This window comes from Sarcophilus harrisii, chromosome 1 (genome assembly GCF_902635505.1).
Source record: "Sarcophilus harrisii chromosome 1, mSarHar1.11, whole genome shotgun sequence".
Classification (NCBI taxonomy): domain Eukaryota; kingdom Metazoa; phylum Chordata; class Mammalia; order Dasyuromorphia; family Dasyuridae; genus Sarcophilus; species Sarcophilus harrisii.
Genome location: NC_045426.1, coordinates 19559136 through 19574619, shown reverse-complemented (window position 1 = coordinate 19574619; position 15484 = coordinate 19559136). Strand labels below are relative to the sequence as shown.

Here is a 15484-nt window from a genome sequence, read left to right as displayed (position 1 = left end):
TACAAACTGGAAACTTCCCAGGAGCGTAGGGATCCCTCCCATCCCCTCTACAACACCTCCATCTAGTGGAACCGGGGGAGAACAACAGTCTGCATTGAGGAAGATGGTCAGGTTAGCCCCATATTCCAGTCTGCATTTCCCAGGACTTTGGGGATTTAGAGCCGTAAGAGGGAAGGGATCATTCCAACCTCCCCTCACCTTATAGATGAGGAAAATCAGGAATGGAGACAGGAAGGGACTAGTGGTAAGCAACCACGCCTCTGGCTCCACGCTCAAGGCTTTTCCCACTTCATCAGGAAGCATCTATTAAGCCCCTACTGTGTACCATACACTGTGTTAAGCACCATTGACACCAAATAAAGAAAAACCTCAAGGAGCTCCCGTTCTTATGAAGGAAACAATATAAATATAAGTGCTTCCATATTTTTTCCACTTCATCAGAAAGCATCTATTAAGCCCCTACTATGTGCCAGATACTGCACTAAACACCATTAATAACAAATAAAGAAAAAACAAATCCTGCCCTCAAGGAGCTCCCGTTCTGCTAGACACCTGATTGTCTTTATATTCCAAAGATTCTTGGGTAAGGACAAATGAGACAGATAATCTGTAGTATATTTCTTCGTCCTTGCAGAGGTGACTATAGGTTTGCTATAGAATTGGGAATTATCCATCTGGAATCGGAAATGACCACATTTTACAGAGCAGGAAACTGAGGCCAAGGGAGATTAATGAGAATGCTTGTTGATTTGGTTTTTACCCTTTTATCCATATAAGCAAGAGTCTGCTAAACATTAAACATGAAATAACAATAAAGAGTAGGACAGGACCTTACCCAAGCTTATTCAGATAATAAGCACCAGAGGCGAGATTTAAACCCTCTGCTCTTTCCCACATAACAAGATGCTTCCCTCCACTCTCTGATTCTATTATAAATGCTGTCTAAGAATAATTAGGATAACTGATACTCACATGGATCATTAAGGTTTGCAAAGACTCATTTGGTCATCCCAACAATCATTATCCCCATTTACCAAATGAGGAAACTGAGGCTCAGAGAGACTTGCTCAGGTTAATAGAGGAAATGTCTATGGCCAGCACTCTCTCCAGGAAGAATCTGCATTGCTTGATGATGTAGATTAGTTTCATGTTTGTAATTTTTTTTCTCCCAGTGAGAGATGGAGGCAGAGAAAATAAATGTTGATTAGTTGTTTAAAAAAATTAAAGAAAATAATAATCAGGGGGTGTGGTATCTGAACATAAACTCGTCGAGGACAGAATCCGTAGCATTTTGGGCTACGTCTTTTGCATCTCAAAAGAATTCCTTTCCCAGTTAGCAAGTTTCCCTCTCTCAGAGCAAAAGCCAGACTGAACATTGCTATGAGCTGTCTGTGGTTCTATGTCTCCCTCAGGTGAAACTTTCCGAGGGAATTTTAATGAGCCCTTGTAAATACAAAGACTCCTAGGAAATTCTGATCTCAACAGACACGTGTAAATCCATCAAAAATGGCACCTCTAACTTGAGAATCTACAGAATCACACAAAGAAAGCATTTTCACAAAGACGAGGCTGGGTTATATAAATGGTAGGGGTCTCCTAGGGTCCAGTGGGCTAATTTGACACAAGATTAAACAGGCTATCAGCTTAAACCTTAAACTCAAGACGAAAAAAAGAAGGGAAAGACAAATTAAGATATGGCCAGGTCACTGGCTTGAGAGAAAGGGAGGGTATCAAGAGAGGGAGAAAGAGGGGAAAAGGCAGCTGTTCCGATTGAAAATCTAACAAAGAAGGCAAGAACCATTCGCGGCGGTCTAGCTGAGCCAGAAAGAAAAACGGAGGACAAGTGTGTCAGAGGGGAAGAGAGAGAAGGAGGGAAGGAGAGAGGGAGGAAGGGGGAGAGACAAACAGACAGACAGAAAGAGAAAAAGAGAGACAGAGATGGACAGAGAAAGACAGATGCAGAGAGAGAGAGAGATAGACTGAGAGATGAACAGAGAGAGAAGAAGGAAGGAAGGAAGGAAGGAAGGAAGGAAGGAAGGAAGGAAGGAAGGAAGGAAGGAAGGAAGGAAGGAAGGAAGGAAGGAAGGAAGGGAGAGAGGGAGTAGAGGAAGAGAGACAGAGAGAAGAAGGCTGGGGAGACAGACAGCCAGAACTGGGAAAGAAACCAACATCATTCCTGCTATTTCTGGTCTCCCCAGGACACAGCCTCCTGGTTTTGAAGTAGAGGCTCCAGATTAGAATCCTGGCTCTTGCACTTACTATAAGTGGGCCTTCTCTCTCTAGGCTTCAGTTCCCCTGTCTATAAAATGGGAGGAGAGGCAGCTGGGCCCCTTCTAGCCCCAGTTCTAGGCGGCCCTGAGTTCACAACTTTCCTTCTTCTTCAGCTGCCTGGGAATGGGAGAGAGAGAGCATTGCAAGGTCTGCTAGAGTGAAGGGTCATTTTGGAGGGGTGCTTTAGAGGGCCAGGTTGTTGAGACATTAAAAGCTGTTTTCACTGATATCATAATTAGAGGAAGGCTGAGTTATCCTAGGTAATAATGATCATATTTTCATTCCAACCCTTAGGAACAAGAGGAATTCTCAAGAAGCACCAATACTTTGATATGTTCTCAGGAGGTAAGGATTCACTTTCATATTGAAAGTCTAGCGTTGCCAGGGATGTGGGCAGGGAGAGCAGAACAGTGATCACTGGTATTTCCTTAGCACTTTCAAGTTTGCAAAACACTTCTTCAGTAGAGACTATTTCTCTATCCATCTAACACTAAAATGGAGATTATCCCCTTTTACAGATAAGGAAATTAAGGCTTTAGGGTTAATGACTTAAACCCAAGATCACTCAGCTCATAAATTCGAGATTTGGCAGGATTTGAATGCAAGTCTTCCTGTATCCAAATCCATCACTCTAACCACTAGGTTCCATTGCCACTTTAGTGGAACAAAAATTATTTTTAATTTATAGGAGAAGCTTTTCCCTCCCACTCCCCTCCACTTGAATGCCAGCACCTTTCCCTGTGCGATCAATGAGAGCAGGAACTGTCTTTTCCCTCTTTTGGTATCCCCAGTACCTAGGATAGGACCTAGTACACAGTAGGTATTTAATAAATGTTTATTGATTGATTAAAAGTTCCAGAGGCCTCAAGGTAAAGAGACAGACTAGACAGTAAGACCTTAAGGATCTCAGGAGGCTGCAGCAGGGTGGGTGGTAAGAGCTGACATTTCTCTGTCTCATCAGAAGAAATGAAGTTGTTGACCAGAATCAGGCTGTCATGACAGTACTAGCTTTAGTTCTTTCTATCAGAAAATTAAATTAAGTTCATATTATAACATTTTAAACTTACCCTTCCCCCACATTGTGACCAAAGACCTTTTCCTTAATGATGATTCTCCCAAAAAGGGAGAAATGTAGAGTTCTGAGGTCCCACTTGCACTCTGACAAAGAGCTCATCTGTGGGTTCCCATCTCATTCCTGGTCTTCAGAAAGATCCCAAGGTTGGCTCAATCTTTCACTTGGCAGATCAAAAATAACAACAGCAGCTGTTCTCCTTTTTGGCCTTCCCGCTTGCAACTGATATAATCCAACCTAGCATTTATTAAGCACCTACTGGATGACAAATACAAAAATAAAAAAGCCCTGCCCTCAAGGAACTTACTTTCCTACTGGAGGAGAAGCAACTCATTAAAAATAAAAGTGTCTACATGATAATTGAAGCAAGGACTGAGCATGACAACAAAGGAAGAAAGGAAGAGGCAGGTGTGGGTCATAGAGCCTCCTTAGAATTGGGAGGAACCATACAGGTTTAGTGACATTTAATCTCAGAGTGTGCTGGCTAGTTCTCTAAGACAATAAGCTGATAATAAGCTGCAATTTTCAATGGCAGAGGAAGTTTATTAATAATTCCCAATGCCAATAAAATCATAAATTCAACTTTTTAGAAAACAAAGAGTAACCCATGGGACGATTATATTCAGAAATTGAGATATCATTTTAAAAAAAACAACATAGTTTCTTATAGAAGTCGACACATCAGCCATATCCCTAGAATGCCTTGGGGACAAAGGGTATTATAAACCATCAGCCATCAAACCAACTTCCCCCTCAGCCTGGCAGATGGGTTTTCTGGGTAGCTGGAAGTCCCTCTCCTCCTTTTCCTCTTTTTGTATCCCCAATGCTTAGCACAGTGCCTGGCACATAGTAGGTGTTCAACGAATTCTGACTGATTGCTTAAGTGAAGAGAGAAGCACAGGGCTGAGGCTTGGGGTCATATGGGAATGATGGCTGTGAATGTGATATGGGACATCAGTAAGCTGGGCTGCCAGATTTAAGGAATATATGTCCCAGACAAGAGAAAATACTTGGCACACAGGTAGCCCTTGGCCTTCCTTCTGTGGATGCAGAAAGGTTTTCTTCCCTCAGAGACGCTGAACGTGGCTTTGACTCGGCATCCTTCATGTTTTGCATTCCCAAGTTGGTGGAGAGTGGGAGAGAAGAGGTGGGAGGGGGCACTGTGCTGTTCCCAGGGGCTGAAGAGCAACATTAATTAACCTTAGCTGGCTCCATTCGTGGACTGCACTCAAGTTTTGCAGAACAAATACAGTCCATTGATCCTGGGGAACAGTTCCCTCTGGAGAGGAACAAAACAACTCTGCCTGCCAAGCTTTCTTTTTCTTGGTCGTCTCTTACAAGAATTGGCCCTGCTTTTGCTCCCCATAGGAGGACCTGGGCACCCCAGGAAGGGCCTGCTTTATCCTTTGGACTCACCATTTCTATCCCAACCACTTCTGACCAGTTGTAGGGAAAGGTTTCCCTTGAGAGAGAGAACAAACAAGCATCACTGTGTAGAGCTGTGGACCTACAAAGATGAACCTTTTATTGTGATAAAGAAGCTATTTCTGATCTGCTGGGTTTGAAGTTTAAGATAAAAAATAATGATGAGCTAACATGTGGACAGCTCCTTAAAAGTTTGCAGTGTATCCATGTGACCTCACTTGGCCAGTGGAAGATAGAAATGTTCAACAAGGAACCATTTTTTGGAAAACATTCAAAACCTCCAGATTGTTCTTCATTTGGAGTCCAAGGACCTAGCTCTGCTACAACTACTTGTGTGATCTTGAGGGAAATCACCTGACCTCTCCAGGACTCAGTTTCCTCCTCTGTAAATAAGAAGGTTGGACTCCAAAACCTAGCATCCTAAGACCCCATGGTAGTTGTCTACAAATAAAAATTCATGGCTATGCTCAAGGATTTCAGCCCCTTATCTAAAACGGGGCCAAGTCCTCCAGATATCCACACCCAGAAAAGTGCCCAGCTATCCTTTATGATAGTGAGGGCTCTGAGAGAAGAAAAACTTTTACTCCAAATAGTTGGCTCTAACCTAATGAACTATTTAAGTTCAAATCCCAACTCTTACACTTACTACCTGGGTCAGCCTCAGTTTCCTCATGTGTAAAATGAAAGGGTTGGACAAAATGGCCCACAAAGAAACTTTCAGAGATTAGAGATTTGACTCTTCTCCCTTTAGGAGGTAGTAGTTACATGGAGATAGTTGAGGGTGGAAAGTTTTAAAATATGAACTTTTGAGCTTATACTACCTGATAGGAAAGCTATAAAAGTATTGTGATTTTTTTAAAGATATTTCCTTCCTACAGAGACAAAGAGGAAAATTGTTTTCAGAGCAGAATAATACTTATTTGTATAAATGGTATATATCCTTCCTCCCCACCCCATGAGTAGAATGAAAGTCTCTCTCTCTCTCTCTCTCTCTCTCTCTCGCTCTTGCTCTTGCTCTCTCTTTCTCTCCCTCTCTCTCTGTCTCTGTCTCTCTCCCTCTCTTTCTCCCTCCTCTCTTTCCCCCTCCCCCTCCTCTCTCTCCCTTTCTCTCTCTCTCTTTTTCTCTCATTTAAAATTTTCATTGTTCCAGCCAACTCTACTATGGCAGACGTCCTTAACCTGGAGTCCATTGACCTTTTTACAAGAAAGATTTGGATAACTGTAGCTTAATATAATGAGTTTCCTTTGTCATTCTATTTATTTTACTTTGTACATAGCATTCAAATCCTAGCTTTGACATTTACCATCTGGATGACATTTAGCAAATCATTTAAAGTTTCTGGACCTCAGTTCATCTGTAAAGATTATTCTCAAAAGATCTATAGGCTTTACCAATCAGTTGGTAAATAGCATTTAATCAGTACCTACTACGTGCCAGACATTGTGTTAAATACTGCATTGCCAAATGGTATATGATCCAAAAGAAGTCAATAAACTACAAACTATAAGTCAGGTACCAATGTGCTTTAGTGAAGAACATTTCCTCACTGGAAAGTCCTGTAGCCAATAAAATCCAGGTTCAGACCCCTTCTTGTCCAAATAAAATAAAATAAATGTACTTAGTACTATCTTCCAACCCAGAGAATATAAAAGAATACAGTCTCCTCCCTCATAGAGATTAACATCTAATGGAGAGAGAAAGCAATGATCTATACAAGTAATTCAACTTAATTCACCAACGTCTAGTAGGTATCAAGTATTGCATAGGGTGAGAGATTTTTTCAAAGACCAGTGGTAGGGAGGATTTGCACTCATGTCCATGGATCCCAAATTCATCCTTTTTTTTTTTTTTTCATTTTGTTTTTCATTAGGTTTTGAACAAAATTTTAAAAAATTTTAATTTTGAGTTCCTGCCCTCAAGGAACTTACATTCTCCTTAATTGGGAGGAGGGGTGATTATACAACAGTTATAGAAGTAAATCACTGCCAATACAAAGGGGTTTCAAGAAGTGAGAGTGTGAGAAGGCAGAAGGGACCTAGAGTGAAGGGAGGCCCCAAGGGCTCCAAGGATCCTGGGAGATGGAGGCATTTCTGAGCAGAGGGCATTCAAGCAGGCTGCCTGGGAGGAGAAAGTGCTAGAGCAGCTGTCTGAAGGAAGATGAGCTGGTCAGCACATGCCCAGGAAGAGAGCACATGTTCATTCCAAGGATCAGACAAATGCAACGGATGTTTCCTTTTTTGAAAATGGCAGCTGTCATGGAGTGGGGAAAGGGCAGTCCAGGGAATGAACAGCTGTAGTCAAAAAGGAGGCATAGATAGGGACAGGGAAGCAATGGGAAAGTCCCCCAAATTCCCTTGGAAAGGGAGAAGAGGTTGGAGACCTCAGTCATGCTCTCTGACAATTACAGTTGCTGTGAATTCTTCCCTCCGTGGGGAAAATGGGACCAAGAAGCCATAAATATTTCAGATTTTCTTTTGCTTGATCTGAGGACAAGTAGAGTACCAGAGGAGGAAGAAAGAGGGGGCTGAGATCCAAAGTTTTCCATGGTCCCATCCATTTCTAATAGTCCATGGTCCCACAGCCCCACTTCTGCCCAAAGCTGGAGGGAAGCCCAGTGATGCTGTGGAGGATCTCCACACAATCTTATAATACTACAATACTAAGACATACCCTCAAGACAATGACTCTGGGGAGGGGCAAGGACTAGAATGGTTGTGACATCCCCCAATGGATGGAGAAACGTTTATTTTCTTCCTCCTCCCTAGGAGGCCTGGGATGGTTCTAGAAAGGCTCTCTAGAAGAACCATCAGTTTTATTACATCTCAAGGGGGAAGCAGCCTTAGAACTTATCTATCCCAACCCATCCCCATTTTGCAAATGGAGAAACTGAGGTCTGAGATCATTCTGATAAGTTAAATCACAGCATCAGGATTTGAACTTGGAACTTCCGAGCTCAGTCCCCTTTGCACTATACCCAACTTGCTTGGTTTGGTTATTAAACCTAGGGAGACATTTGAAGAAACTGAGAGGTCCCTACCAGAAGACTATTGTTATTGAATGGGAGCCCAAAACGTGGGGATTTCCTCTCCTGGAAACTTGTATTTTTAATGAGATCCTAGAATGGAAAGTCAGAGATTTTTCTGTCAAAAAAAGGATGGAGAGAAGAGGACCCAGAGATGGGGGAAAGAGCAAATGATTGGGTATATAGAACTTGTGCCTAACTTCGTTTCTTGTGATTATTTTTCCCTCCAACAGATATTGACACGTTCTTGACATTTCTAAAAGAAATTCCAGAGAGCACCCTAGTACTGATAGCCTCATTTGATGATCCAGGCTCAAAGTAAGTACGAAATCACTGAGCATCCCACCAGATTATCCAATCCAAAAAAGCAGCTTTGGGGGCCTTTTTGGTCCCCTTTTGGGGTTGTTCCTACAAAATCTACTGCCTTGCTGCCTCACCCTTTGAACAGAGAGTCCCACATCAGGAAGCTCCCTCTCTTTCCCTTCTCTTTTCTTTTCCTTTCCCTTCCATTCTCTTTCCTCTCCTCCCTTTCTCTTGCTTCCTTTCATCTCCTCCTTTTCCCTTCCTTCCCTCCTCTCCTCTCCCTGTCTATCCCCTTTTCTTTCTCCTGTCCCCTTCCCTCCCTTTATTTCTTTTCCCCTTCTCTTCTTCTCTTTTTGTCTTCCTCTCTTGCCCTCCCTTTCCTTTCTTTTTCTTCTCCTCTTTTTACTCCCTTCCCCTTCCCATTCTTCATTCCTTCTCCACATCCCTTCCTCTCCTCTCTTCCCCTTTTTCTTCCCTCCCCTCTTCTTTATCTTTCTTGAGCTTCAGACATCCCTTAGGACCTCTCTCTTATGCCTTAGGGCAGATGGCAGTTGTAACTCATTGTAGGGCTTGGGGAGGATTTCCAGGTGGGGAGGAGTTCTTGATGCCATCCTTAGCACAGTTGTGTTCTATCTGGAGACACAGAATCCCCCGTACCTGGGTAATGACAGAGTTCTGTTGTATTATTCTCTTTTCACTTTTCAGATTGAACCCAGAAGCTCGACAATTGCTCACTGACTTGGGGAGTGCCCATGCACAAAACATCAGTTTTCGGGACAGCTGGGTCTTCTTAGGTGCCAAAGGCATCAAGGGGAAAAGCCCCTTTGAAGAGGTACCATCTCATATAGCTTATCTGCAATGGGAACCCAATTAGTCTGAGGCTTTCTGGGAGGCAAGAGCAGAGAAGCAGGACGGGGCAATGGGGAGGACTCCGGAATCAGGGGATACTTACAATATGTGTGACATAGGGCAAGTCAAAATGACTTTTGGGTATCCGTTTCCTCATGTATAACATAGAGAAGCTGGACTAGCTGATCTCCAAGGTCCCTGTTAGCTTCATTTTGTGGGTTCTGTGATCCGATCCCTAACAGCCAAATAACAAAGAACCCAAAGTAGATGACCTTCTGAGTCTTATTTATATATTGGATTCTCAAGAGCAGTTGTATCAAACTCAAAGAATAGGACACATGGTGGGATAAAATCACAAATTTACATTATCTGTATTGCATCATATTTTATCATTTTATTAAGTGCTTCCCAAAGTCCATTCTAATCTGGTTCAGGAAGACTATGAGTTTGACTCCCCTGCCCAAGAGTTTTCATCTCAAAAACTTGGATAAGGAATAAGTCGGAAGAGGGAAGAATGCTTAACTAATACCTGGAGTCAGGAGGGACAGTTGGGAAACTCATTGGAGGCCCATCTCCAGAGCTGTTTTTACTCATTTAGCCAACACCATGCTCCTTATGAGATTTATGAGATGCTCACTATGTGTCTGACCTTGTGTTAAGTATCAGAATGCACAAAAGTCTCTTTTTAAAATAGAATCCAAACTACCTGTGAACTATGAAGTTCTGTTATTCAGGCCTAGAAATACCACTAAAATCCTAGACAGTTGGCAACCCAATGCATTGCTGAGGGTACTGCAGATATACGAGATTGACTGTTAAACAAATGAACAACCTTCATGTCAGGCTTTGCTATTCTCAGCAATACAATGATTCACGATTACTCTGAAAATGATAGAAAATCCTATCCAATCCCAGAGAAAGAACTGATTGTGTCTGAATACAGATTGAAGCATACTTATCTCTTTCTCTTTATTTTACTTTATTGTTTTTGAGGGTTTTTTTTTGAGGGAGGGGATCCATGTTTTCTTTCACAACATGACTTTTATAGAAATGTTTTGCATAATTTTATATGTGCTTTCTTAATGGGAGCTGGGAGTGAAGATAAAGAGAGATAATCTAAAACCCAAAGTTTTAAAAAATAAATTTTAAAAAATGTTTTAAATGTAACTGGAGGAAAATAAAAAATATTTTTAAATAATTAAAGATTTTTAAAAATCACATTCATGGCAAGAATATAGGCAGGAGCCTAGTAAACAAATGTCTTCTTTCATTTTCTTGTCACATTTGGCCTTCCTAGTCCTCCACAGGATTGTACTTTGTACTGTCCTCTGGGGTCTAAGTTTCTGCCAGTTGCAAATGTTTTTCTGAGTGAAATGTTAGAGACTTTCTGGTCAAATCTCTAAATGCTGACCTCCCTTAGAAATCTTGCTGTGGGCAATTCAGTCATTTCCATGAAATTGTTCCTCTGACTAGGGCTGACCTTACTTGGAGGTCAACAGTGCCTCTTCGGTGCAGTTTATAAGGTACTGAAGGAGCCCTTTTTGGGCCCTAAAGTCTTTCCCACATTAGACCAGCCTAAACATATTAAATTTTCCCATTAGTCCTTTCTTTGGCTGATAGCTTTGAAGATCTCTGTTTAAATGGAAATCTGTTATCTGGAAGAGTGACTCACTAAGAAATTAGCACCAAAGTGAATTAGTTTGTGGTTTAGCCACAATCACTTGGCAAGTCCCCAAAGAGAGTGATAAGAAGATGAGTCAATTTAATGGAGGGTCCTGAGAATAATAAAGGCAGCAGGAGGGGCCTTGGGAATTCAAGGCTAGAAGAATAAGGTGCTGAAAGATAATACCTAGAATTTATATAATACAGTAGGGGCTCCGAAGTGTTGCCATATACTATCGCATTTGATCCTCATAGCAGCCCTGGAACATAGGTGTATAATATTATCTTGTTTTCAGCTGAGGAAACTGAGGCACAGAGGGATGAAGGGGTGTTTAGAGTCATATGGCTAGTGAGTGTCTGAAGTGGGGTTTGAACACCAATCTCCCTGTTCCAGGTCTTATACTCCAATACCTATCAAGAAAATATGTGTAAAGCCTCTTTCAAGAATAATAAGAGTTAACTACATAGCATTTCCCATCCCTCTGTTTTTGTCTGCTTGCATTTTTTATTTTCTTCATAGGTTAAGTATACATTATCTCAAAGTCTGGTTCTTCTTGTGCAACAAAATAACTGTATACATATATGAACATATATTGTATTTAACTTATACTTTAACATATTTAACATGTATTGGTCAACCTGCCATCTGGAGGAAGGAGGAAGGGGAAGGAGGGGAAAAATTGGAACAAAAGGTTTGGCAATTGTCAATGCTGAAAAATTACCCACGTGTGTAACTTGTAAATAAAAAGCTATAATTTTTAAAAATTTAAAAAAAAAAGAATGGACAAGAAAAAAGAAAAATAAGGGTTATCTCACATATTGCTTACTACCTGCATGACCTTGGACAAGATAAGCCTTCATTTCCTTATCTATAAAATGAAAGGGTTATACTTCTTCTGAGCTATCTTCCTGCTCTCAGTCTATGATCATGGAATCAGGGAAGTATGACTTAGTTCTTCATGAGCAGAATGGGCAGCAGGGCAGCAGATAGAGCACTGGATTTGGAATCAGGAAAACCTGACTTCAGATCCAGTCTCAGAAATGTGCTAGCTGGATATCCCTGGATAAGTCACTTAGCCTCAGTCTCCTCAACTATAAAACATAAATAATAATAACAGCATCAAGGTTGTTGTGAGAATGAAATAATATTTGTAAAATGCTTAGTATAGTACTTGGCACATAGTAAGTGCTATATAAAGGCTAGCTGTTATTCCTTTTTTGCACTTAATAGTACTTTTTTCCACTTACATATAAAGACAGTTTTCAGAATTCATTTTTGTAAGATTTTGAGTTCCAAATTTTTCTCCCCCCTCCCTTTTCTCCCTCTTCCCCAGGATAAAAAGCATAGTTATGCACGTACATCCATATTAAACATATTTCCCCATTTGTCATGTTGTGAAAAAAGAATCAGAACAAAAGGGAAAAACCACAAGAAAGAAAAGACAACAAAACAAAATTTTTAAGTGAAAATAATATGCTCCAATCTGCATTCAGACTCCATAGTTCTCTCTCTGGATACGGACGGCATTTTCCATCACAAGTGTTTTGGAATTGTCTTGAATGGCTGTCTAGCTGAGAAGAGCTAGCTCTTCTTCTTATTTCCCTTGGATAATCTCACTTCACAGTTGACCAATTTCTCCATCCTCTCTTACAGTTCTTAAAGAATAAGCCAGAAAAGAACAAATATGACGGCTGGCCGGAAGCAGTGAAACTAGAGGGCTGTGTCCCCCGCAAAATGGTATAGGGTCGCCACGACAGCTCGGGGTCTCCAGACAAAGCCTCCAACTTCGAAAAGCTATGAGCTGTCTCCCAGAAGCAGCCCAGCTTGGCTCAGCAGGAGGATGCCTGCCCCCAGGGCTGGAGGGCAAGGAAGGGAATAGAAGCAATCTTCTAGAAAAGACTTGATAATCACGAGTACCTCAGATGCTTTTCCCCTTCCTCAGTGACACCAGCCAATGGGGAGAGAGAATTTCAAGCTGCCCCCCTCTGTCAGATGAACTTAAAGCTGAGGTTTACTCATGATTCTGTTGCCTCCTGAAGTTTCCATTGGCAGGAAGCTCTCCGTCTCCATATCAAAGAGGACTGGTGAATACAGAAGCAAAATTAAATTCTATTTTGTTAATTATCGATGTGACTTCCTACCGGTTGTCTTATCTTTTGGGGGGAAGGGTGAGAAACTTTTTGGGAAGATGTCTTTGGTTTTCATTTTTCTAGGACTAGGGGCTTTTCAAAGTGACCCAGAGATCTTGGCTGAATCATTCATTTGTACCAAACTGTCTCACCACCAAGCCACTTTGGGGTGGAAAAAGGAAGCAAAGTCTAGTTGTTCCTTCTGTTTTATTTTATGTTTTTTTTGTTTTGTTTTGTTTTGCTTTTTATTTGTTTTTTGCTTTTTGTTTGTTTGCACCTGGGTATCTCCATCTTGCCCATTTGGAAGAGCAGTGACTACTCAGCAGTGACCAGTCCCATGACTGATGAAGATGTCAGAACCTTAACCTGCCCAAGTTCACTGTTTTTCTTACCTGGTAGTTCCCTACATCACTGAAATCATAGGTCCAGTCCCCAACTCCTATTTCCATGGATACTTCCCATGGAAAGGACACAATTTCAGCTGAACAGAGCATAGATTTATCCTTTCAGAATGAAAGTCACTAATGAATCCACCCTTCAGGAAAATCAAATCTATATTTGCACAAGAGTGGGTGCTGCCCCTATCCTCAAGGAGTTTCCATTCTAATGGGGGGAAATACCCCTTCTAATGTTCTGTGTTCAGAAGGATGGGCACACTGAAAAAGTAAAGGGAGTGAAATGCTGAAGGGTCTGGAGTCCATGCAGTTCTTGGTTTGGTTGGTCTCGGGCACTAATAGCACCCAGGCTGTGGTCATCTCTCTTATCTCATCGCCATGGATCCCTGACGTCCCTTGAGCATTTTCTAGGTTGTTGATTGTGCCAGTTTGGGGTTGTGGGAAAGATCATTGCAAGGATTCAGGGACCAAGATTGACCAAGTAATCTACCATACTCAGTAGCCTGCCTCTTTTGTAAGCACATCCAAAACTAAATATGCACACACCCTTAGGGAAATCACTGGGACAAAAGTCCTCAGCCCCATCCACAGGGGCGCCCCATCAGAGCTGAAATCCCACATTGCAAACATTGCAGCAAACAGCAGACAAATAATGGAGTCAGATAAAAAAGACAACATAGCCCAATATGGCAGTCCAATGGATGCAGGTCAGACTATCCTACACCAGGAAAAGGACAAAGGGATGAAAAGGATCAACAGTAGGGCCATGCATTTCCCACTAAACTCAGATAGAACAAAAGGGTTCAGTGACTCCATTTCCTCTTTGGTTGTGGATTCCTTTGTTTGAATCTTTGTATGTGTTTATAGGGGGAGGGGACGTGCATGTTTGAGATTCAAATCTTTGAATTCTCTCTCAGTAATGAGTCCAAGAGGATGCTCTTAGGGAGGGCTCTATTACCTGGTTTGATGGCGAGAGAATCATGAAAAGAGAGATGGATTTACAGCCTCTGCTTTTTATTTCCCAAATGTGAAAGAGAAATGTGTATTTTTAAGAACTCTACCTGGGAGCAGGAGATTATGTTCTGATAAAAACAGTTTTCTTTCTTTCATCTTCCCAATTATGGAATGGATACGATAAACCAGGATATATGTGCTTATATACATGATTATTTGAAGGAGAGGGCACCATCAAGTGGGGAGGGGGTTGTGTGACGCCCTCTCCAAGCCTCAGTTTCCTCAAGTGTATAACGAGAATTACAACAGCACCTACTTCATAGGGTTGTTTTGAGGACCAAATGAAATATTATCTATAAAAACATAATAGCTGCATAGTTATTGTGGTTCAATCATGACTGACATGACAAAAGCAGAAACTGGCCCTGCTTTCAAGGAGCTTAAGAAGGGAGTTAATAATGGGACAGTACATATTCCAAAACAGAGGGGCAGCCACCGGTGGGTACATTGGAGAGTTCCATGGATGATCACTGAGTCCGTGCAGGAGTAGATTGACACATTGCCACTAGTAACAACAGGATTCATTTGTTTGAGGTTCCAGAAATGGAGATCTGGACAGCAGAGGAATGAGGTGGGATGGAGAGAAAAAATAAAGGGAAGCACGGCTGGTACCCACCTACAATACTGAGCCAGGGAGATCTTCGTCAATCCAGTGCTCAGCATCTTGCCTGGCACATAGTTAGCACTTAATGACAGCAAGTTATACAGAATAGATTTGCAGTTTCATGTTTAATCATTTTTCCCCCCTTATTCTACTATGCTATGGAAATATATGTTTTAATTCTAAAATTAGGGATAAAGTTAATTAATTAATTGAGTGATTGATTAATTAAAATAAAGCTTAAAAAGAAAAAATAAATGTTTACTGATGAATGGATGGATCAATCAGCAGGCTCAGGCTGGGAATACTGGGAATTAAAAGGTTAAATCCTCAAGGCATAGCCCCTGGTCTGGCCCAAGCCCAACAGTGAGAAGATGGCAGGGCTAGCCACTGGAAGTACTTGCCACAGCAGGGGGGTATGGAAGAAAGGGTAGATAGAGGTATTTGAATGCTAGCCCAGGTCTGGCTGGCTGGTCCTAGAGAGCAGCCGAGCAGGTGTGGCCCCTGAGATGAGTCTGCCAGGGGTTCCATTCCCTGGAGATGGAAAAAGTGAAGAAGTCTTCCAAGAAGTTGTCAGTCGTGTTCCGATCAGTAGGTGGAGCCCAAGATCAATTGGGAAAAGATTAGACTGACAAACTCCAGGATGACTGGAGGGCTCCAGTTAATTGAAGATTCTGATTAATTGAGAGCAAAACCCTCTGACTACATTTTAAACCATGTTCAAACCATGTTCAGTGTA

The 15484-nt window shown here is 41.7% G+C and overlaps 1 protein-coding gene across 2 annotated transcripts in view; it reads left to right on the top strand.

The window, feature by feature from the left end:
* Positions 1 to 12732, top strand: part of FAM3D (FAM3 metabolism regulating signaling molecule D) — a 48635-nt gene extending 35903 nt beyond the window's left edge. For both annotated transcript variants that reach the window (XM_012543541.2, XM_023498083.2), the window contains exons 7-10: positions 2566 to 2616; positions 8025 to 8109; positions 8800 to 8926; positions 12260 to 12732. In XM_012543541.2, the coding sequence (XP_012398995.1) occupies positions 2566 to 2616; positions 8025 to 8109; positions 8800 to 8926; positions 12260 to 12349 (353 nt within the window). In that variant the 3' untranslated portion in view covers positions 12350 to 12732. The remainder of the gene's footprint in view (positions 1 to 2565; positions 2617 to 8024; positions 8110 to 8799; positions 8927 to 12259) is intronic.
* Positions 12733 to 15484: the final 2752 nt, after the last annotated feature.